The sequence below is a fragment of the Xyrauchen texanus genome, chromosome 39 (assembly GCF_025860055.1).
Source record: "Xyrauchen texanus isolate HMW12.3.18 chromosome 39, RBS_HiC_50CHRs, whole genome shotgun sequence".
Taxonomy (NCBI): Eukaryota; Metazoa; Chordata; class Actinopteri; order Cypriniformes; family Catostomidae; genus Xyrauchen; species Xyrauchen texanus.
The window spans coordinates 27,703,645-27,727,420 of NC_068314.1; the positions used below are offsets into that span (position 1 = coordinate 27,703,645).

The 23,776-nt window shown below is 37.9% G+C and overlaps 3 protein-coding genes across 5 annotated transcripts; 2 read left to right on the top strand and 1 right to left on the bottom strand.

Annotated features, from left to right (window-relative positions):
* Positions 1 to 221: 221 nt before the first annotated feature.
* Positions 222 to 14,141, top strand: LOC127632593 (store-operated calcium entry regulator STIMATE-like). 2 transcript variants are annotated; one of them, XM_052111269.1, is made up of 9 exons: positions 222 to 1,161; positions 6,418 to 6,466; positions 6,673 to 6,768; positions 6,905 to 7,026; positions 7,575 to 7,687; positions 8,436 to 8,513; positions 10,055 to 10,204; positions 10,743 to 10,844; positions 11,370 to 14,141. In XM_052111269.1, exons 1-8 carry the CDS (start codon positions 990 to 992, stop codon positions 10,842 to 10,844), a joined length of 882 nt encoding a protein of 293 aa, XP_051967229.1. In that variant the 5' UTR covers positions 222 to 989; the 3' UTR covers positions 11,370 to 14,141. The 2 variants fall into 2 exon arrangements, with proteins under 2 accessions (XP_051967229.1, XP_051967228.1); XM_052111268.1 differs by lacking the exon at positions 10,743 to 10,844 and having other exon boundaries at positions 11,370 to 14,117.
* LOC127632595 (uncharacterized) lies at positions 10,634 to 18,928 on the bottom strand. 2 transcript variants are annotated; one of them, XM_052111273.1, is made up of 4 exons: positions 18,857 to 18,928; positions 15,974 to 16,076; positions 15,644 to 15,866; positions 10,634 to 11,445 (listed from the first exon to the last, which is right to left on the bottom strand). In XM_052111273.1, exons 2-4 carry the CDS (start codon positions 16,002 to 16,004, stop codon positions 11,403 to 11,405), a joined length of 297 nt encoding a protein of 98 aa, XP_051967233.1. In that variant the 5' UTR covers positions 16,005 to 16,076; positions 18,857 to 18,928; the 3' UTR covers positions 10,634 to 11,402. The 2 variants fall into 2 exon arrangements, with proteins under 2 accessions (XP_051967233.1, XP_051967231.1); XM_052111271.1 differs by having other exon boundaries at positions 18,601 to 18,903.
* A 1,632-nt stretch (positions 18,929 to 20,560) lies between these two features.
* Positions 20,561 to 22,462, top strand: LOC127632599 (musculoskeletal embryonic nuclear protein 1-like). Its single transcript, XM_052111278.1, has 3 exons — positions 20,561 to 20,700; positions 20,844 to 20,964; positions 21,311 to 22,462. Exons 1-3 carry the CDS (start codon positions 20,692 to 20,694, stop codon positions 21,409 to 21,411), a joined length of 231 nt encoding a protein of 76 aa, XP_051967238.1. The 5' UTR covers positions 20,561 to 20,691; the 3' UTR covers positions 21,412 to 22,462.
* Positions 22,463 to 23,776: the final 1,314 nt, after the last annotated feature.

Below are 23,776 nucleotides of genomic sequence, written 5' to 3' on the forward strand. Positions count from 1 at the left end.
CGGGGGACAGAAATAAAAATGAACAATTAATTATAATCCCCACCACAATTTGGTGCGAACAAGGGGAAGCGGATAACAAAGCGTTTAGAAATTGTGAAGCGTTCCAGAACTGCTGGACTAAACGCTTTTGGAACGCCGATCAGCCAATCAGATTCGGGGATCAGGACTAACTACATATCCCATCGTGCTGTAGTAATACATGACCGTGATGACGCATTTAGAACGTCGCGTAAATGAGAGGAAACGGTTAACAAGGAACAGTTCTGTTTTTAAAATGGATAATACATCGCTTTATCACATACGTATGTGAGGAGACTGGACGCTGACCTTCATATTTAATCTGATTCCAAGCAAACTCCTCTCTTGATACAGGCGCTGACGGATTTTCCTTGTGGTGTGCTAGCAGGACCCTTTCTATAAAAGAGCTTTAAAAACACCGACAACTGTCAACTCGGCTGTCAGAAGGCGTTTATAATCGTATCCTTATGCATTTCTAAACGCTTTATGGCTTGACTTCACTACCAGCAGAAGCAGTGATGTGGATATGAAGACTGATTACTAGCTGTAATTTAACCAGAACTGTACAGAATTGTAATCTACCAGCGAACAAAACCCGGTCTATTATTGATCTTACCTATATATACACATCCTAAAGACAACGTCCTTGGGGTAGTATTAAGTGCATCAACAGCAAACTACCGTTAGACATCTCCGTCTGTAGATTGGTTGCTCGATGCTAAGGAGGATGTTTATACAGCACAACTTGCTAACTGATATTATGTAGCCAACAACTGGATGACGCTTCCGCTGAGTTTCAATATGATATATCTGCATGACAGGAGGCGCTTGATATTTTAGTAGGAGCAGAGAGAGATAATTAATTATGTGCTTACGATAGCTGTGTAATTCGTGCTATCGGTCACCATCACTGCTTATAATTTTGGGGGCTTGTAGTTTGAAACACCCGTGATCCACTGACCTCTTAGGCAATGGCGGTTGTTGGGGTCAGTGTGTTGTCCCGGGATCAGGTGCCGTCTGTATCCTCCAACTCTTCACGCACTGATGTTGATACCAGGGGCTGCTCCAACGGGGTCTTCATGGACACCTTTGGCATCTTCCTGCAGGGCCTGCTGGGAGTGGTGGCCTTCAGCACACTTATGTGTAAGCACACAGACTAATGCCTTAAATGTATCACCATTCATGCAACATTAAAGCTGATATGTAGATTATTATTTTTTCTACGTTAAAAGTCTTCCTCGTTTTCGATCTTGATATGCAGATACTACGATAATTAAAGGAACAGTTCACCCCAAAATGAAAATTCTCTCATTCATCCTTACTATTGCCATCCCAGATGTCTATGACTTTCTTCTGCAGAACAAAAAATAAGATTTTTAGATGAATACCTCATAAAAAATAGATAATGTGGTCTGTTCTAACCCAAACTGATTGGGCTGTGTCAGAAGACATGGATTAAACCACTGGAGTCATAGAGATTACTTTAATGCTGCATTTATGTGCGATTTGGAGCTTCAAAGTTTTGCGTAACATTCACTTGCATTGTATGGACCTACAGAGCTGGGATATTCTTTTAAAAAGTTTTGTGTTCTGTTGGAGAAAAACAAAAGTAATGCGCATTTGGGATGGCATTAGGGTGAGTAAATGCCCAATGCAGCAGCATTGGCTCGACCAATGGCGTGAGCTTGGGCCGAGGCTATTGGTTTGTAGAACAAATGGAAGACGGAGGGAGTTTTCAGGAACCTGTTAGAAAACAGTGATTTTTATTATTTTTTTTAATCGTTTGGTGGTGCAAAAATTACACGCATCAGCTTTGATGTCGTCTTGAAAAATAAATTTCGACTGTCTTCTATATTGTAACGTATTTATGAGTACAACAGTTTATCAAACAAGAAAAGAAAGTAGGATGGGGACTTCATTTTATCCATTGGTTGTTGATTGGATTGTGAAAACGGAAGTTGCTTACAGAATGTGGGCAGACCTGAATGCAAGTTTGCAGTCGACACATACATACACCATTTCCACTGTGCCCCACTGACTGGAGAACTGAAAAACTGACTAAATGCAGCATGGCCTTGCACACATCACCAGAGAAAAGTCAGTCATATCACTGCAAGAGCAAGTAATGACATTTTGATTCAAGATAACAGGGCAAAAATAAAATGGCAAATATGCATGGATGAATCATTAAAAAAAAAAGCCAATCACGTGCATTAATAAAATAAATAGGGTCACTTTTGATTTCATGCCGACTTTAAAGTGATAAACAGCGTCAAAACACAGATACATTTTTATACATATGGTTTTCATATAATGACAAGCAAGGCTGAATTGTGTGAGGACTTATTGGTTTCATTAGCTCATGTAGCCTCTTTGAAGGCTCTGTTAAGCCAGAAGTTTTCAAGTAATTACATCATAGAAGTAGGCAGGTCAAGGCATGTCAGTGCAAGTAATGCAATCTTCTCACCACTGTGTGAACCTGACACTGTACTTTAATTAAAGAGTATGTGTGAGCACATTTAAATGTTTCATAACAGCCCCATCTTGGTTTTCCTTTGGTTTTATTGGAAAGACTCAATGGACTTTTAAATAAAATGTGTAGTTAGTCACTTCCCATCAAAGGACTGTTCTAGGTTCAATATACACCAATCAGCCACAACATTAAAACCTAAAATACTCAAACCAGCCCTTCTGGCACCAACAATCATGCCATGCTCCAAAGCACTGAGATCCCCCCTTCTGATGGTGGATGTGAACATTAACTGAAGCACCTGACCCTTATTGGCATGATTTTATGTTCTGCACTGATGCCACACGATTGGCTGATTAGCTCCCATGGATGATTGTTGGTGCTTGATGGGGTGGTTTGAGTATTTCTGTAACTGCTGATCTCCTTTGGTTTTCACACACAACAGTCTCTAGAATTTACTCTGAATGGTGCCAAAAACAAAAAACTTCCAGTGAGGGACAGTTTTGTGGTCGGAAACGCCTTGTTGATGTCAACAGAGAATGACCAGACTAATTCAGACTGAAGTCTACGGTAACTCTGATAACCACTCTGTACAATTGTGGTTATCTGGTTGTGCGGCTTGGCACTGTTTTGGTGGCACGAGGGGGACATACCTGTCAACAGTCCCGTTTTTCCCGGGAGTCTCCCGTATTTCACACCCATCTCCCACCCGCTCCCGTTTTGTTATTTCTCCCGGGAAACCCCCTTAATTTGTATGGCCCAAACCTCCGTTATATGAATAATCACATCAATATGTTATTCCAAGGTTGTCCAGTTGCCAGATCTTGTATGAAACGCATCCTAATCACACAATCGACACATCATACAAATTTCAACCAATTTGTGACCTCAACCTACAACCAATTTATGCAGGTAGTAATAATTACTGGTAGATGGGAGAAGACTTAGGAGGTGCTCTGGTGAATTTTTGGGCTGATGTATGTTATGCTCCATTAACAGCATAATGGCTTGCTTGCATTATAAGTACCTTTCTATTTTTTCTGTGACAGATGAGTCAAAATGAAGCTTAATTGTGTCGTATTGAACCCAGAACATTCCTTTAAATACTGGGTTAGCTAGTAGAAAATACATGCATAAGGGAATTATTTTTTAGGAGATGGACCATGTGATATATGATGAGAAATTGCCATCTTATTTCATCTGCTTTAGTGGTTATGCAAGTCGTAATTGTAAAGAGTAGGAGATGTTGTTCAGGGACACACAGAGTTAATAGCCTTACACGAACAAACAGCCATTGTGAGAAACAGGCTGCCCTTTATTTGTGTGAGTCATCGGGTCACGTTTGGCAACTGGGTTGGCTGGTTTCGACAGCTCGGAAGGCAACAACTCACACCTCTGGTTTATAAGCATTGCTACAAGCAATTGCTGTAGATTTTATCTTTACTACAATCCTCTCTGGTGCTATTTACAATCTAAATAAAATGTTTTATTGATGGACATTATTTAATATAGTTTCAAAGACGTCAACTATATTTACACCCTAGAGGTCCATTATTGCTATAATGGTTGCTATTTTCCAAAAAAATAAAATCCATTGATTGGTGCCAAACAAGACCAAAGCTATTTGAATTAGAATTGGAATGGGGACCAAAAGTCACAGAACATTTGGGGAAATGTTATCAATGTTACCATATGAGTGAAATGTCACATTGAAAAATGCACAAGAATTTGTGAATTTCTTAGTATTTGTATCTTCCTTTTTGCTTCATTGACAGCATGCACTAAAGCTGGCATGGGCACCAAATATTTTAGCAATACCTGATGATCCATGTTATTGTAGCATGTTCTAAAAATGTTCCAAAGAGCAACTTCTTTTTCAATAAAAGCAAGAATATCTGACCTTTTATCATGATCAATGTCATGTGACATACACCGATCAACCACAACATTAAAACCACCTGCCTAATATTCAATGCTTGAAGTGGAAGAAAAAAAAAGTGCAGGTTCTCTCCTTGCAGAATGGTTAATTATGTGTTTATTTACATTAAAATAGTATTTAATTTTGTTAAAAGAGGTATTTAAATAACATTTTCAACAATGGCAATTTAATGAAGAACTTTCTGTTTACACAAAATAAATGTAGCTTAAAACTGAAAAAGATAATTATGTCTGTTCCTTTTTTAAAAAAAAATATTATCCTCCCATTTAATGAGGTCAACATTTTCCTTCCTTATCCTGCACACATTCATTTGCACACACAAGGCAGATACTTGTGCAGATAATAATCATGAGAAATGGTGCACAAACTGATTTGATGATGTTCAGGATTGAGAACGATGTAGAACCAAACACAGGATATATGCATAGGCAAGTTCAATGACAATTCACATAATCGTTTTACAAGCACTGCAGAAAAGAATGGAGAACAGAAGCAAATTTTCTTATGTATTTTCTTTGAAGATTCAGTTTTCATCATCATTTTGCCTCTTGTGAAATAAGGTTGTGCATATAAACTGACATCACTTCTGTAACAGCAGTTACAGAAATACTCAATCCAGCCCGTCTGACACCAGCAATCATCCATGCGATTATCTAATCAGCCAATCGTGTGACAGCAGTGCAGTGCATAAAATCATGCAGATACGGATCGTGGCATGATTGTTGGTGCCAGATGGGCTGGTATGAGTATTTCTATAACTGCTGATCTCCTGGGATTTTCATGCACAACAGTCTCTAGAATTTACTCTGAATGGTGCCAAAAAACATCCAGTGAGCAGCAGTTCTATTAAATTAAAGTAATCTCAGAATGCTATTCTGAGATGCGGGTTGGCACTGTTTTGGCGGCACGAGTGGGACCTACACAATATTAGGCGGTGTTTTAATGTTGTGGCTGATTGGTGTGTGTATGATATTTTGAAATCTTAAGGTAAAATCTTAAAGTAATCTTAAAAATCTCTGCTTTTTTTCTCATAACCTTTTTATTTTTAATATTATTATTTAAAATCCTAAAACATTATTTAAAACTTTTTTGGTTACATTTTGGGCCCCATTGTTCTTTATTTTCCCCACAGGGAAATTGATCTTTTGCAAAAGCATAAAAATAATATTTGGGTTTCAGTTGAGCTCAGATTATAGCTTCTGTGGCATAATATTAATTACCACAAAAATACATTTTGACATGTCCCTCCTTTTCTTAAAAAAATTAAAATCATGGTTACAGTGAGGCACTTGCAATAGAACTGAATGGGGTCAATCTGTAAACATTAAAAAACTGTTTTAAAAGTGAATCCACAAGACTTAAACAATATGTGCACTAACATTGTTTTGGTAAGATAAATCGCTTACCTTTTCTGTTCTTTCCAAATTTCTGTTCAAGTTTTATCCAATTATACAACTTCTTTGCAGTGACAATGTAACTCCGTAAATCCTAAAGTTATTTAAACTAATTGCAGCTCAATTAATACAAAAGTGCTTTTATAAAATAATAAGCTTAACATTTCTGCCTTTAAACCATCCAAAAATGTACTTCCATTGTAAGTGCCCTGTTGTAACCTTGATTTTGGGTTATTTTTTTAATTTTTTTTAAGAAAAGTAGGAATTAGTGAAAATGTGTTTTTGTGGTTATCAACATTATGCCACAAATTCTGTCGATTGATCTTAACCCTGAATATTCTTTTAATTTGCACTGTCCGTGTATGTGTGAGTGTAGGGAGCTCATTAAACTCACGATAATGCCATTCCTCATTCACCTCTTCCCCTTTCGAGACTTTAATGCTATGTAGCATTTATCGACCGCTATGTTTTTTATAGCAGCACACAAGATCCAGGAAACTGTTTTTAGAATCAGCACTACACCCATGTGGTAAACATTATTGATCACCCATTTTCTGCTGCTACCACAATGAAAGCCTTCTGTTTCTCATCCACAGTGAAACGCTTCAGGGAGCCTAAACACGAACGGAGACCCTGGATAATCTGGTAAAGTGCCATTTTGTGTCATTAGTAAGCATTGGACATTTTAAAACATGCACGATAATTGCTGCACAGCACTGACCAGAGATCTGTCTAGTGGCCATCTTGAGCCCCATTGCCCTTGCTCAGGCGAGGGGTTTGACTGGTTATGGTGAGTTCTAACCAGGTCTCCTCCCTGTCACTGACCCCCCCCTCCCCTCCACCCCTCTCAGGTTTCTGGACACCTCCAAACAGGCCATAGGGATGCTGTTCATTCACTTTGCTAATGTCTACCTGTCTGACCTCACAGAGGAGGACCCATGTTCACTGTGAGTCTGTGTGGGTGGTGTTGTCAATGTTTCCCCCATGCGTCGTTGTACCTTCCCACAGTGTTTAGTGTCTAAAATTTGCATATCTATGATGACACCGTCTTCAGTAAGAACATTCCATGTGTTGTTTCCATAGATACCTCATCAACTTCCTATTGGATGCGACGCTGGGTATGCTGGTAATCTATGGCGGCATAAAAGCTGTGAGCGTCGTGGTTGAATGGAGACAATGGGACTCGTTACGATTTGGAGAGTATGGTATGAGGAGCAGCTTTAATATTAACTTTAATCAAGTTAAGTAAAATGAAAGTCCAGTGGGAATTGACCAAAGATGTTTCATGCAGTATTGAGACACATGGGTTAATTATAGATTATAGGACTGATTGGATAATTGCTGGAGAAGCTATTGTAAAATGACTGTATTCACATGCAACTTGCAACGTTTCTTGGCAACCCTCAAACAACCTACAGTTTGGCCTATAAACTAAATTACTTGGATGAACTGTTTATTCTGATAATATTAATAATAAATGTTAGTTTATTTAAGTTTTTATTTATTTTTATTTTTTTTTCAACAGTGCTGTTGCTGTCCTTTTATAAAAGCAATAAGCCATTTGAGTACATGCATTACAACCACAGGTAAGGGGCCGCTTTGTGTTGTGCCTAAGAACACTCCTTACCCATGGTCAAATCACTGTAACGCATGGCCTCTTGTGGCTTACTGCTTTATTAGACAATTCTACAGTGCTGTTAAAGGGGATGATTTTATTTGCTTTTCTTGTATTTGTAACGATGACCATGTGTAGGCGAGCCAGTGCAGTGCAGTGCCTGGGCGGGTCAGTGTGCTCTCTATATCCTCATCATGATGTTTGAGAAGGTCATGATCATGCTGGTCCTCCTCATCCCACAATGGAAGAAGGTCAGTTAGGTCTCCAATCATTAATAAGTTTGTAGTTTGTGCTTCATGTTTCGAAACTTTACATTTACATCATTGTGAGAGCCTCATTAACGCTGTGTGACGTACACATGCGTTGATATATTTTGTAAATTTAAAGGGATAGTTCACCTAAAAATGATAATTCTCTCATCATTTACTCACCCTTATGCCATCTCCAAATGATATGAGTTTCTGTCTGTGGAACACAACGAAGATATTTTGATGGAGATACTGATACTGTGTTTTTCTGAATACAATGCAAGTCAATGGGGTCCAAAACTTTCAAGCTCCAAAAATGACACAACACAATACAGGCATAAAGATAGTCCATTCAACTCAAGTGGTTTAATCGAAGTCTTCTGAAGCGATATGATTGTTTTTTTGTGAGAAACAGACCAACACGTAACTCCTTATTTCACTATAAATCTTGACATTTGCTGTCTCCTTGGTGTGATCAAGACATGCTGTACAAGCGTAATCATGCTATAAATCACGATCATGCCAAGCAAACTGCAAATGTCAAGATTTATATGGATAGTATGGACATAAACACATATCACCATCAAAATATCGAAACTATCAAACAGTCATGAGTTTGAGTAAATGAGATTATCATATTTGGGTGAATTATTCTTTTAATATAAATCTTATAAATCCCTATTTACATAATATTGAAAACATAAGTCTTTAGATAATTTATGTATATGATTGCTGTGTGTGTGTTGGACAGCTGGCTACACTCAACCCTATTACGAACCCTCATCTGGAGCTAGCTATCGTCATGCTAATTGTCCCATTTTTCGTGAACGTAAGTGACAGTCAAGTTTTTGTTTAGGAGTGCATTTAATCCACTGTAGCCATATCAGACTTCTGTGCACTGTAACAAATTACTCTTTACATTGCTAACCAAATGTGCAGCATGGTTAATTTATTAAATGTGTTACATATAATATACTCACACACAGTGTATTCATAAAGTATTCAGACTCCATTTTTTTCTCTCCATATTTTATGTTGCAGCCTTATGCTAAAATGCTTTAAATTGTTATTTTTTTTCTCCTCACAATCTACACTCCATACCCCATAATGCTGAAGCTAAACCTGTTTTTTGATAACTCTGCAAATGAATTAAAAAGGAAAAACATATCACGTTGACATATAGTATTCAGACCCTTAACTCTTACTTAATTAGTACTTAGTTGAAGCACCTTTGGCAGCGTTTACAGCCTCAAGTCTTTTTGGCTATGATGCATCAAACTTTGCGCATCTGGATTTTCTGCCATTCTCTGCAGATCCTCTCAAGCTCTGTCAGGTTGGATGGGTACTGTCGGTGGACAGCCATTTTCAGGTCTCTCCAGAGATGTTGGAATGTTTTCAAATTCTGGGCTGTGGCTGGGCCATTTACAGAGTTGTCCCTAAGCCACTCTTGCATTGTCTTGGCTGTGTGCTTGGGGTCATTGTCCTGTTGGAACGTGAACCTTCTGATCAGCCTGAGGTCCTGAGCACTTTGGACCATGTTTACATTTAGGATATCTTTGTATTTTGCTGCATTCTGCTTTCCTTCAACCCTGACTAGTCCCCAGTTCCTGCCACTGGAAAAACAGCCCCACAACAGGATGCTACCACCACGCTTCATTGTTGGGATGGTATTGCGCAGATGATGAGCAGTGCCTGATTTCCTCCAGACATGACACTTGGAATTGAGGCCAAAAAGTTCAAGCATAATTTCATCAGACCAGAGAGTCCTTTGAGTGCTTTTTTTTGCAGGCAGTTCCTTTGATCTCATGGCTTGGTTTTTGCTTTGATATGCATTATACAGACAGGTGTGTGCCTTTCCAAATCATGTCCAATCAATTGAATTTGCCACAGGTGGACTCCAATCAATGTGAAGAAACATCTCAAAGATGATCCAGAGAAATGGGCTGCACCGGAGCTCAAATAGCAAAGGGGCTGAATATGATCAATGTGATATTTCAGTTTTTTCTTTTTATAATTTTTTTTTTTTTTGCATTGTCACTATGGGGTATGGAGTGTAGATTGATGATATATATATATTTTAAAGCATTTTAGCATAAGGCTGCAACATAAAATATGGAAAAAATGAAAGGGTCTGAATAATTTATGAGTGTGTGTGTGTGTGTGTGTATATATATAAAATTGTTTTTGTATCTGCAATATATGCTTTGTTTGTAATGTTTTTCCACCTCACTTTGAAATGCAGAGCAATATGTTTTTGCTTGTTTCAGTTGCAGCCTCAGCAAAATAAACACTAGAAAATACATGACAGGGTAGTTCAATCATTGTAACACTCCTATGTTTGTTTGAACGTGTGCCTCTGTGTGCACCCAGGCTCTGATGTTCTGGGTAGTAGATAACTTCCTAATGAAGAAGAGCAAAACAAAAGCCAAACTGGAGGAGAGAGAGGTGGGAGATGATCCTCGCGGCAATAGCAAAGTGCGCTACAGACGGGCCCTCTCACATGATGACTCTGAATCAGAAGTATGTTACACTTACTAAATCAATTTGATCCAACAGCCATATAGGAGATGGTTCATTACCAACAACATCATAGACTTACAAACAGGTCAGACACTGAAGTTGCCAAAAATAGTAAAAGACCTGTAATTTAACATGTTTTTATTGGTAGTTGGATAAATTGTATCTTAGTTCCCACTTATAGCTTAAAACATTTCATCTTATCAAAGTAATACATTAAATACATCAGAGTAGACTCATAACTGATTACATAAATGACAACATTTAATAAGTAATGAAATGTATTAAACAGTTTTGAAACAACAATTATCTTCAGACCTGACTGAGGAGATCTTAGTCTAGACATTGACTTGTTGGCAAAGATACATTGGCTTCTTTAACAAAGCATTTTCTGGACTGAAAGTATTCTTTTTTTTTTTTTTTTTGAGTATGTTTTAAATGGGACCTCCTTATACACCACTTTATTTTTCATGCTAGTTACAGAAGTTGTTTGGCTGATCCTCACTGACAATAATCTTATAATCTTTCCATAACACTTCAGCCAGTAAGTTTGCAATCTAATGAAGCAGGCGTGTCTTTGAGAATGGTCTACGCTGATTGTTCCGGCATGCAAAACATTAGCACATCCGGTTATGAACTCTAGGTACACATCATTTTCATGTTACTCATGTTTCTAATGTTTTAAAGTTCTGTGGTGTTGACATTCTCTCATTAATTGGCCTTAGCGTTTTACATCTATTAAATAAATGTGCATCCTTCTCAATTCACAAAACCTTTTAACACACTAGATTTGACACAATGCAAGCAATTTGAGCAGGAAATGTTGAAAAATTAATGGTTTGAACAAGACAGGCCACGTGGTGCTTATCACCTCCACCCACATGCCACTTTTAGGTGTCAAATATAAATATGTTGATGCATCTGATGATCTGTGTCAAGATGGTTTGGTCAAGTGATTGTAGTCCTCTCTTCGAAGATCTCCCATCATGGGTTATATGTGTAAATAAAGCTACTCAGCCCTATTTACACATTTTGTTTTGGGAGAATGGTTTAGGATGTATTCAACAAGAAACGTAATCTATGTCACCTGATTTTTTTTAATAAAAAAAAAAAAACAGGTTTATTAGTCAAATTCTCTCTGTCTCTTGTCCCCTCCTGTGCTGGCCAGATTCTGTTCTCTGCAGATGACGAAATGGAGGATTCAGATGGTGACGACGATGTACGAAGACTCACAGGGCTCAAGCCTGTTAAGAAAAAGAAACACCGGCTTGGTATACAAGTCTGAGTTGCAATGTAGACTTGAGGCCTCCTTCACTCCCATGACACCCACCTCTTTTACCTGAGCTTTACACCTGAACGTGGATCAGCAAATGGTGGGCGTAATGACTATAAACTTTAAACAAGTTGCATGGGAGCAATTTTACAATGAATTCATAAAAGGACTAGGGTATAGTCTGTCACAAACTCTTTGGATTTACACCCATGCATACACATAAGAGGTGCCTCCTATTTGGAGACATAGTTGAGGTATGTGGAAGGTGATGAGGATTTCTGAGCAGCCTGTTGGGGATGATTGGACCACAGAATATTTTTAGTCAGTCTGATTTTTGCACATTTACAATCTGTAATGTGCTGCTTTTTAAAGCCTATGCATGATCGCCTCTTGTGGTCCTACATCGGATGTACAACAGTGGGAGATCTTGGTTACAACATCTCCCCTATGCATCTATCCAGCCTTTATACTGAGAAACAAATTTAAACCTTTCATTATGTTTTATTCCAGGTGTCCATCTACCTTTACAAATAACACGCTACTCAGATAAGTACCTTAGACATATGTATGTGACTGCAATGCTTGCATAGCCAAACTGGTCAAGGTTAAAGCACATTTGCAAGTGTAGCTGTAGAGTTTAGTTGTTTTCGGAATTGCGCTGATAAATGTTAAGGAACAGGATTTGCCAGCAGCATTACAAGCCCCTGATGTTATAATACGGCTGGGTACGGTCTGTTTGCATTGTCTTGGTTTAACCTTTAGTCAACAAACAGAGACGAGTCAATGAGAAGGGTACATAAATCGTGAATTTGTGATGGCATGATTGTCAGATTGTTTTTTACTGTTATGAATGTATTTGTTGTTAAGTCTTTTGTTTCCCCTCACCTTTTTGCTACTCATTCCAGGGTAGATGCTTTGGTACAGGATGCTTTAGTAACCTCTTGCACAGTTCTGTGCTTCATTGTGGTCTTTGTGTCGTTTATGCAGTATAACCTTTGGGATGTGTATGTCTTGAAGTACAACAACTTGTCTGTCTAACACTAATCTAAATGGTATTTGTTCCAAATTGTTTCTCCCAACACTTTTTTTTTCTCTATTGAGGACTTGGTTTAATTCCAAAACTAAAGCACAGACACTTTCAGAGTGATGCCTTTGTACCATGCACTCTGCAGTATCGAGTGCATGTCTCAGATTATTGTTTATATTGCTTATTCTGAAGAATGAGAAATGAGGAAGATGCCTGAAGGTTTTCATTCTTGGATTAGGATGTTTTACAGAGATAACTTTTCTGTACACTTTTGGCCTTGAGTGGCAGTGAGAGAATTGTGAGTAGAACCAACCATATTTCCAGCATGTTAACTGACATTAATAGACCAAGACTGTGTGAATGACCATACTATGTTTGCATACAATACATGTTTGTCTGTGTGCGTTTTTACAGGGATACGTACATTTGAAACCAGGCTTTCTGGGTCAGGCCTGCTGGAAGAATATTGTTACTTATAATGAGGATTTTGTCTTGATGGAAATGTTACTGCCTTTCTCCAGGTTGACTCCAATTTCTGTTCGATTTGGTGGTGAGAGAAATAACCAAATATGAAATGGAGAGGGTTTTTAAGTACTAAACTATATTAGATTATTAAAATGACTGACAAATTGTGATCTTGCATTACTATGTATGCGTTTTTCAATAAACAAAGTAAAAATAGCTATTTGTGTGTGTGTTCTTTTACACTTATGTATATTATTCTGTAACATCTCTTCCATGCCTATTTTGACATATCAAATTCTAGTAAATTCTAGAGACTGTTGTGCATGAAAATCCCAGGAGATTTTACACTTTCTTGCTCCTTAGACTTAGAATTTAAGTCCTAATGTAATGATCCAGATTGCTGAAAGTTCCACATTTAGGGTCAATTTATAATGGGAATGGTTTGAGTCTTAGTGTTTAAACTTTTTGGGGGTTACCATGGTAAATATAGTGTGCATGCAGAATATTTCAGGTTCAATTTTGGGTTGATTATCTCTGGAGGGGGACCAGATGGAAATTTTCACACACATAAGTCCTCTATGGTACCATTCTGCTGTAAAAAAAAAAAAACAGTTTGAGATTCCACTGGTTACAGAGCTAGGGTTAGTAGAAATCTGGGGAAAAACCTACTTTATTCATGCATTTTGAGAAATGAACAGATGGCTTTAGTGTAAAAAAATTATAATAAAATGTTCAGTTCACATCGGCAGCATCATTGGTGAAACTTCTCAGGTATACCAAGATATTTCAGAGAAATTAATAGAATGATTGAAGAAGGTCTTTGACCAAAACGATGTAAGCTAATAAAGGTTTACAAGCAATACAACATTGTGCAGGTCTTTTTAAATGTTTTCCATTGTATTGTGTCCGCACCTGCCTGCGACATGTTTACATATATGTTTAAAAACATATGCACTTACCATATATCAACTGAATATGATTTATCACTAGATTATGAAACCTAAATTATAGAGCTCACATGAAATGAAGAAATTGTCCAACAAGTCACGTTATAGAAGGCATTCATATTTTTGTTTAACACAAACTGCATCTTTCTACAAACTTTCCAAGCCAAGCAATTCAGCTGGTAAAGCGATATAAAATTAAAGCTACACTATGTAAGATTTTTTGTTAGAAATGAATACAATTGCATTAATGAGCAAGTACTGCAACAATCCATCTTTCAAACCATGTATTTGCCTTAACCCGATTCACTACGGTATGTCCATAATAATGATTTTTATTTTAGAGCTCTCGGGATGGATTTGAAGGGAAATTGCATACTTCCATCAGAAGAGCAGAGCCAAACCCCAACTGACGTAATTACCAATATGCCTCTGTCGCTTGTTCTCTCATGCACCTTGCCTTGTGTAAGACATCATAGACATGAGCACAGGTACATTTTCTATCTTCCATCCTTTTTCCTCACTGACAGCTACTCTTATGGCACTTTTCCACTGCACGTTATGGCTCGACTTGCCTCGACTCCACTCGCTTTACTTTTCTGAGTTTGCATTTCCATTGCAGTTTAGTGCCACCTCAACGTGGGTGGGATTATAGGCTGATCGTCATAGTTGTGCCGCCTCTACTGCCGTGACATCATCTTAAACACGACACAAACCGACCAAAACAATAACACGACCACTAGCTGTTAGCTACTAGCTCATTTTGCTGCATAAAGCAGTTGTTGCATGGTGATTTTACACAAGTATAACAGTTAAATTGACCTGGTTGTTTTAGAAACAAGCTTCCAGTAGCTGGTCAACTAAATAAAGTGAAGCTTTCAAGCAGAGTATAGAGTTAATGTAACAAAACATACCATCCACCATCGTGGATCAACGCCAGTCCAGGGCACTCTCCCTCTAATTGCTCGCCGGTTTAGATAGCATCCATTTGGTCAAAACACTTCCACATTTCCTTGATGGTTCTATAGTCAATTTTAAGTATTTTTTTGTACTTTTCCCTACACTGGTGGTAGCCGTGTGTGGCCAACAGCTGAGACACTTCCTGAGAGACTTTTTAATTTCACTTATCACTAACGAGTGGACCGTCTGCACCTCGTTTATTGACCATGGCATGGTTTTGCGCACAGCCATTTCTTTTTTCACAATTCGAAATTTGTGTGAACAAATGATACTGTTATCGCTGTTGCCAACTTTAAAACTAGCAGGTTGATGTTGCGTGGCGAAAATCCAGTTATGCTGGTAGTGACAATTCTCTCTGACCAATCAGTGATCTGCAGGGTTTTGATGTCACATTTTGTATCGGCTCACTTGGAACCTCGACTGAGGTGGTACAAAAAAAAATTATCAGGTACCAGGTACTATCCACAGTGGAAAACCCCCCAAAATATTATCAGAGTCGAGATGCACCGTGCAGTGGAAAAGCCCCATTAGTTGTGGCATGAGGAAGTCTCTTGTCATCGTGATGCCACTTACATCTTTCCTATAGCAACTGATGTAGGATCACTGGATATTGACTAAGAACAATCAGACCAGATTTCATAATTTACAAAATAACAGTGAAACAGTCCTAAAGATCGTATTTGAAGAAAAATAAATGAATATACAGTATGTGAAGCCTTTGAAGTCAGAACTGGTTGTTAACAGGTTTGTGGAAGACTTTAAGATGGACTTACTTTACATCATCCTCTTGTTTGACAGTGGGCATTTGGAAGGTGGAATCTGTTGGTTTCTCTGTGCGATGTGACCAGGACCCCTTGGTGGACTCAAAGGTGCTTTCCTCCATACGTGGCCTTTTAATTGGTAATAATGTGAATGGAGGTTTGGGACTAACAGCAAAGTCCTCTTCGGAGCAGGACATGCTAGCACAGTGACTCACAAGAGGTTTCACTTGAATCGCTGATATTACACCACACACAATTGAAAATCAAATCAATTAAGCACAACACAAAGAAAATGTACAGGGAATGTGTTGAAATTGTATTAAAAAGTTAATAAAATGTTACCTTTGCTTCGTATTTTTGGCTTTTTCTGCATGCGTATTGCTTGCACAGAAGCATTCTTCAAAAGTGGACCATGACATTGGCAGCCCACCTCTCGTGTCAGTGGCTGTGGGACAGTTGCAACATACAGTTGGAAGCTAACAATAAAACTGTGATTTATAATTTACTATAAGACATTCTCTAATTTAGAGAGAATGTCACTAGCTATGTTTCCATCCAAGTTGTGAATCTAATTTATGCGAAAAACCATAAACGGTATCATATACCTGAATAAACAATAAATTGTAGACACTGTGACTCTATTAATAAAAACCTCACGGATAAGAACACCCTCTGTCAGAAATGCTTGGTTTTGGCGCTGCTACTCCTTTAAGACCTGACAGTAAACGCCCACTGTTATGATTGGCTCTCTGCTCTTGACTGACCTGCTCTCTCCTTGCCATCGCACTGCTCATCACTACTTGGCAGGGCCACTGAAGTAATAAGGTAAAGTAGCTCTTGATGTGTTGATTGGGTCTTGATTGTTATGCTGAGGAGGTGGTCAGATGCTAAGGTATACCACAAAGTGACATCACAATGTGGAGGAAGTAGAGAACGAGTCGTTTTGGCAGCTTAGTTTCAACAAATGCTCTTTTTGCAGTGAGAAGAAAGTTTTGAGTTTTGAAACATAGCGTATGTTTTGCAATACAATGAACTCTTACATGCGGAAAGATCAAGGAAATATTCAGTCCTGTGTCTTGACCACTTTAATGAATGGACCACCTGTCCACTTATCTTCAACATGTTTTACACTAAACAATCCTTTTGGAATTAAGTATGGGTGGAGTTTACTACTATACAATTGCTGTTTTATAAGAGAAGTCACGGACAATTTTGTGACAGGTAGGTGTAGGTAAACGGTGACTTGCTGTCATAACAGTTGAGTTGATCATTACACTCCCTCCCATGGTATCAATGCAGATGTTATTATCTCTTATGTATCTTATTAAAGATCTGTGGTATTGGTATTTGTGGGAGAGGACATTCTCATACAAGACAGCATCTTATTGGACAGAAATTTGTATACACCCCTGAGAACAAGATGAATAATCAATAGTTTTGGTACATTATTCCAGAAGATGATTTTATTTTTAATATAATTTTAACAGTTGGCCAGACTCGGTTTGGAACACTTTTTTTATTTACTTTATTTTTTACATGATTTGATATTTTTGTCATCCAAGATCTCTAAGATAATTAAGGAAATTATAAAAATATAACTGTAATTTAACTTGATGCTATTTTAATCTCTTGAAAAAAAGGATACTGACTTGTGCTGGAGGGGAAGGCCCAACAGTGTACAGAGTGGGAAAGACTGTTTCTGCCAACATATTGCAGAGTTTACACTACATGATTTTAAACCCGATTTTCGCTCGTCGACAGTTTTGTGGAGATCGCTTAAAAAAGCCTGCAATCGTAGGCAAATCAGAGCCGATCACAATCTATGAACTATCAAAGACACAATCTGAGATAAGGGCCGACGTGTCGCCGATGTTAGCGAGATATATAGGATGTTAAATATCTGGACCTGTCTGCGATACCAAATCATGCAATGTGAAATGTGTTTTGACTGAATACAACTGCAGCGTTGACCTATAGCCGATGAGAGAGCAAGAAACGGGCCACGGGAAGTTTCAGTGGGAGGAGTCTTGATGTACCTGAAACAGAACTTCAACTAGCATGGCTGCGGTATCAAGAAAGTATCATTGGACCGAAGAAATTGAGGAAAATTAGCGGAACATTGGCAGGCGCACCAGTGCCTATTTAATGTTTCATCTGAACTCCACCACAACCGAGTGGAGAAAGAGAAGAGTTGGAGAGAAATGGCCAATTCTCTTGGACAGTCAGGTAAGCAAATAGGTAGATTTTTCAGTTGGAGGTACTTTTTCATATAGTAACCAATAAAATATATGATTAAAAACACACATCATATTCTGAAATGCATAACATATGATCATGCATTTGTTTTTGTATCTCGTATCACTTAATTTGAAAACGCTATGACTTCCATGACAAGACAGACAGTTGTGTAATATGAATGGTACCACAATCCGATGTCTTTAAAAGTCGTGTAGTGTGTAGGAGGCACAAGGTAGGACACCGCCCCTATGCTGAACATCCCCAAATTGGTGAATTGGTGAATTAGAAAAATGCCTGTCACTCAGACTTGAGCTGGCACAAATACCTCTTTCTTCAAAATGAACAAACTCTAGCCATTTAATTCGCAACCAGCTTAAGGTTGGTAAACTAAATAATGTACGCGTTCGAGCAGCCAAACACACACACCGATGTTTGCTGTTGCAAAGCGAAGGCGGTATTTCTCATTTAGGGGAGAGGACGTTCTCATTCTAGGGCATTTGATTGGAGAATATCTGGGTAGTGCAGGTTGAGTCGTCATTATTTTTGGTCCGTTTTCCAGGAAGCGAAAGAGTTTACACCTTAAAGGCGTATACTTGCTAAAGTGACTGTTGTTAACGTTTATGAGTACACTAGCACATAGATAATCTTAAAGTCTAAAGTCTAAACATGGACTAAAAGTCACGTTTAATTGAGGTATCAAGTCAAAAATTTGTCAACACGACACTACATACCTTCAAACTTTGCGACGGACCAACGGTGTATACTGTCGGGACAGCCGTATCTATCAAGTACAGAAAGTCTGAGAACCCCATTTCGTACTGCTTTAAATTTGTGAAGCATTCAGGAGCGAAATGCCTGCCACACAAACGCGAGCTCTCAGATATTCCTCCTTCCTCAAAATGCAGAAATTCAAGCCAGCGGGTTCGCAACCAGGGTATTTTAGGAAAAGGGAATAAGGTTTTATGCGGGTAACAACCCAAAACACACCTCTTCACCATATCTTTATCGCTTGCTATGCTCGTTCAGTGAGGACGTCCGAACCATTGAACCGACTCAAAAGATCCGGTTCAAAAGATTCCTTTGCGTCATCAAGCTATTACCTCACTATGCAACAAAAAGCGTTTCAGAGACGGAGAACATTAAAACGTTTTGTTGAAGGACTCAAAATAAAACCTTTTGTGGTTATTAAAGACAAACATTCCCCACCAACTTTCAGTCACTGGATAAGAGATATTATGAATTATCAGGCTCTAGTTAAGATGTATTATTCCACAAAATGTTTTATTCAAACCGTTTACATCTCGCAACCTGTTCTACTGAATTATGATATACGGTTGTTATTAAAAAATTATTAGATTTTTTAATGGAAAAAAAAAAAAACTTAAACTGAATATAATTTGTACATTTGTACAGATAAAATACTTAAGGATACAGTATGATAATGATGCAGTGGATTATGGAGCAAAAATATTGTGTTTTTTTGTTTCATAAATACAATTGTATTACATAAACTATTATTAATAATAATGAAAGATGGCTCATGCACAAAAAAAAAAAAAAAAAAAACAGGGAAATTAATGAATGAAAAAAATATGATTTTGATTGGCTGAATAGCTCTTTTTATTCTGACCCACACAAATGTGTATGTACATACATATCTCTGTCATTACACATCTCTGTCATTACACATTTGACAAGCTTTTCTTTTAATTATTATACACAATTACTATAAATTATATTGCTCATCAATGTAAAACAAAAATGTTTTAGATGAATGGATAAATTTGATTTATTTTATAATTTTTGTTTCTTTTTTACATTTTATAATGTCAGTCATTGTATAAAATTGACGAAACATGAGACAACTGTCTGTCAAACACATATTGAGCTACATCTAATACACAAGATACACATTAGCTACGCATATTCATTCTCTCAGGCACTTATTGAGTCTAAATAGTTGTACAACTTACACTATTTCAGTGGTACACACAAATAACTATGGACAAATACTGTTCATATGTAATACTTGCTATAGTTTACTTCCATAGCGCCATCATAACCACCTCAAATAGCATGTATAATAGGTATGTATACACACATTATATTCTGATAGTCACCATTGTTGCACAGCAAATCGGCATTATATAGAAGTCATTTGTAAGAATAAAGTACTCATTTATCTTGTAATAAACAAAGAAATAGATATCCTGTGATAGTAAACCTATATAGATATAAAATAAGTCTTAAACATACGATTTATGGAAGCACATAAAAAATAAAAACAATGCTATTACATACCTATAGGGCCTCTAATGGCTTTTAGCTATTTTATTTATGTTATGCCATTTATAAGAGAAAAGCTGAGTAATACTAAAGAGGTGTGGGCTTAACTAAAAAAAGCCCACACAAGGAGTGGAATGAGGTCCTGGGTCACTAAAGACCTGAGCTTATATGCGTAAATATGAATCTTCCAGCATTTACTGGTTAATTTTATTAGGAATCAGAATTCATTGTCAGCTCTGTTAAGACTTTTTGGAACTCAGCACTGTCAAATACATAAATAAACTACACGTCATTGATATGTATAGAGCTGAAGCAGTAATAGGAGGATGTTTTGTCTTTAATCTGTTCAGCTGTTCATAGTAGTCAGGTTAAGACAGAGGAAACACCCACTACAGGCTGTCAGACACTTACTGCAGAGCTAAAAATATATAATGATAACAGCTGGTAATGGTATAAAAGAGCCAGAACAAAAAGGAGACAAAGTACTCAAGGGATCAGCTTGCTACTTTCCATAGACAAGACCACCACAGAATAATATGTCTCAGGTATGTAGATATGTCGTTAAAATTTGTGTTGCGACTGGTTATGAAAGTGTGTGCTAACCATTTGCTTACCTATTGATAAAAATGTCAGTAAGTTAGAGGACTGAAAGACAATTCTCTTTTGAATATTTCTATATTTGCATCAGCCAGAGGTGAAGAAGAAGAAGCGGCCACCTGTCAAAGAGGAAGACCTGAAAGGAGCCCGCAGTAAACTAGGGCTGAAGGGAGAGGTCAAAAGCAAAACATATGAGGTTATGGTCGAGTGTGGTGAGTTTGTTGGATTTACATTTCCATCAAGTTTTTTTCTTATAAAGCAACAACTCGCAATGAAGTTTTGATTTGAATGGAAATTATCTTTTTGAAATGAGTCATGTAGATTTTGATAGCTTTCAAACTCAGCGTGATGAACTCCTACCATTTTTCTATATTAATTTTTCTGGTGAAAAATAAAACAAACATGAAACATGTTGATATCTAGTGTTAAAAGAGTAAAGCGGATATAAAAATGCTGTAAGACCGTTATCATTGTATTGCATATTGTATGATTGTTGCTTAATATTATGTTGTATATTGTGATAATTTCATAAAAGTAACCTCTATTTGTCTCATGTAGAGCGCATGGGGAAGGTTGCACCATCTGTATTCAGTGGAGTAAGATCTGGTGGCGAGACAGTCCTTGAAAAACCCAAGCCAGGAAGTGTGTTTGGCAAGTGAGAAGATGAGATTAATAAATGGACTCTTGTTGTATGGGTTTTATATGAATATCCTATATAGGTCCATGACTATAATGGGCTAAATTTGTTGTGTAAAATTGTATAACTCTTTTCTACTGTTTGATTTGTTGTAAAGACCCATCTGAGCCCTTGTGCGCCAATTTCTAATGTCATGTTTTGTATATAAAAAACATTTCTAAATGATCAGTCACTTAATATATCTGTTAAGTCCTGTACGGAAAAGTCTGTAATTTCAAACCTAGTGTGCAAATATTAAATGACACAGTTGGTCATTACTTAAAATGTAGCCACACCATGATGTATTTCCTTTCCCAGATTAAGAAAAGAAAATATATTTGGATTGCTGTTCACTATATCCTTGAGACTTGTTTCAACATCATCTGAGTGTCATCAGTGAAGCAACTTCCATAGTAATTCACTAATTTCATGACATCACACTGTAGGTTAAAGGCCAAAGATATTCCCATCAGATTGTAAAGCCAACTGGTGAATGATGCAACATCTACAAAGGACAAACTTCCAACTGTAAATGACTGCTCTTAAATGAATAAATAAACTTTGCAGAAATCGTCAATTAACAATCTTAACTAGGTGTGTGATCGGTTAAGATAATTTGCCTAGCAGTTACACCTTCGTTGTAATTGTTTTCCTTTTTTTGGAAGAAATCCTGCAAATGTAATATTTTCTTGTACCACTGTAAATACCCAAGGCTTGTAAACTGGGTTAATAAATGATTAAATCAATAAATAACCAAATACTACATCATTCTTAAAAAAAAAAAAATACAATACCACACTGATTATTTTGTCAAATTTTAAAATGCAAACACATTTTCCTGTTCTGTCTTGGAAAAGTTGAACTCTCCCAACTGCAAAACCAGGTTTAACAATGGAAGAATTAAACTGTTAATTATGAAATATCATTGAATCTTTTCAGGAAAATACTACATTATCTGTATTTAAAAATAGTTATGGAACATAGTTATACAATATAGTGGGACTTTATGTATTCTGATAAAACTTCTTTGTACCATTGGTTAACTATAAGATCTGCTCAATAAGTCTTTGATGCTCTGATTCAAATAAATGATTTAATACATTTAAAAATACACTGCGCCAGATTTGCCAGTTCTTGCTGTGAGATGTTACCCCACTCTTCCACCAAGGCACTTGCAAGTTCTCAGACATTTCTGAGGGGAATGGCCCTATATCCCTCACCCTCCAATCCCACAGGTCCCAGACGTGCTCAATTAGATTGAGATCCGGGGTCTTCGCTGGCCATGGCAGAACACTGACATTCCTGTCTTGCAGGAAATCACACACAGAATGAGCAGTATGGCTGGTGGCATTGTCATGCTCAGGATGAGCCTTCAGGAAGGGTACCACATGAGGGAGGAGGATGTCTTCCCTGTATGCACAGCATTGAGATTGCCTGCAATGACTACAAGCTCAGTCCGATGATGCTGGGACACACCACCCCAGACCATGACGGACCCTCCACCTCCAAATCGATCCTGCTCCAGAGTACACGCCTCAGTGTAACGCCCATTCCTTCAACGATAAACGCGAGGCCGACCATCACCCCTGGTGAGACAAAACCGCGACTTGTAAGTGAAGAGCACTTTTTTCCTGTCTGGTCCAGCGATTGTGGGTTTGTGCCCATAGGTGACATGGTTGCCGGTGATGTCTGGTAAGAACCTGCCCTACAACAGGCATACAAGCCCTCAGTCCAGCCTGTCTCAGCCTACTGCAGACAGTCTGAGCACAGATGGAGGGATTGTGTGTTCCTGGTGTAACTTGGGCAGTTACAGTTGCCATCCTGTACCTGTCCCGCAGATGTGATATCAGGATGTACCCGATCCTGTGCAGGTGTTGTCTTAAGGCCAGTTCACACTGCACCAACAGACACTGTCCAACGGCAACAATCACCAACATTCTTAAGTCTTCCGTTAGATTTAGAATGTTGGAAACACAACGGTTATGTTCACACTGCACCAACAGACACCAACAGACTTTGTTACGGAGAGACAGAGTGGTTAAAAACCTTTACATGTCTTTACATGTCGTTCTTCACCTGAAAAGAGGACAAATGAAACGAAGGACGTTGTGGATGAAGCCTTGGTTGTTGCGACATGAGAGACCGGGTGCTTAAATTTATGCAGATCACTGCAAACAGACGATGTCCAGAGCTTTCAAAATTATGCTCCGTTTGCCCCCACTCAGTTTCAATAACTACTTCAGATGGTGACACCAATAATTCAGAGGCAAACTACAAATTTTATATATGATATTTCACCCGGTGAACGCCTAATAATTACACTTCGTTTCCTGGTAACAGGTAATAAT

Coding starts and splice junctions, on each gene's coding strand:
- LOC127632593 (XM_052111268.1), top strand. CDS start 990: ATGGCGGTTGTTGGGGTCAGTGTGTTGTCCCGGGATCAGGTGCCGTCT. Junction 7,027..7,574: donor GTTACGATTTGGAGAGTATG/GTATGAGGAGCA, acceptor GACCATGTGTAG/GCGAGCCAGTGCAGTGCAGT. Junction 10,205..11,369: donor ATGATGACTCTGAATCAGAA/GTATGTTACACT, acceptor TGTGCTGGCCAG/ATTCTGTTCTCTGCAGATGA.
- LOC127632595 (XM_052111271.1), bottom strand. CDS start 18,867: ATGGTGAAGAGGTGTGTTTTGGGTTGTTACCCGCATAAAACCTTATTC. Junction 16,077..18,600: donor GTCCGTCGCAAAGTTTGAAG/GTATGTAGTGTC, acceptor ACTGTCCCACAG/CCACTGACACGAGAGGTGGG. Junction 15,867..15,973: donor GCCAAAAATACGAAGCAAAG/GTAACATTTTAT, acceptor GTGTAATATCAG/CGATTCAAGTGAAACCTCTT.
- LOC127632599 (XM_052111278.1), top strand. Junction 20,965..21,310: donor TGAGGTTATGGTCGAGTGTG/GTGAGTTTGTTG, acceptor TGTCTCATGTAG/AGCGCATGGGGAAGGTTGCA.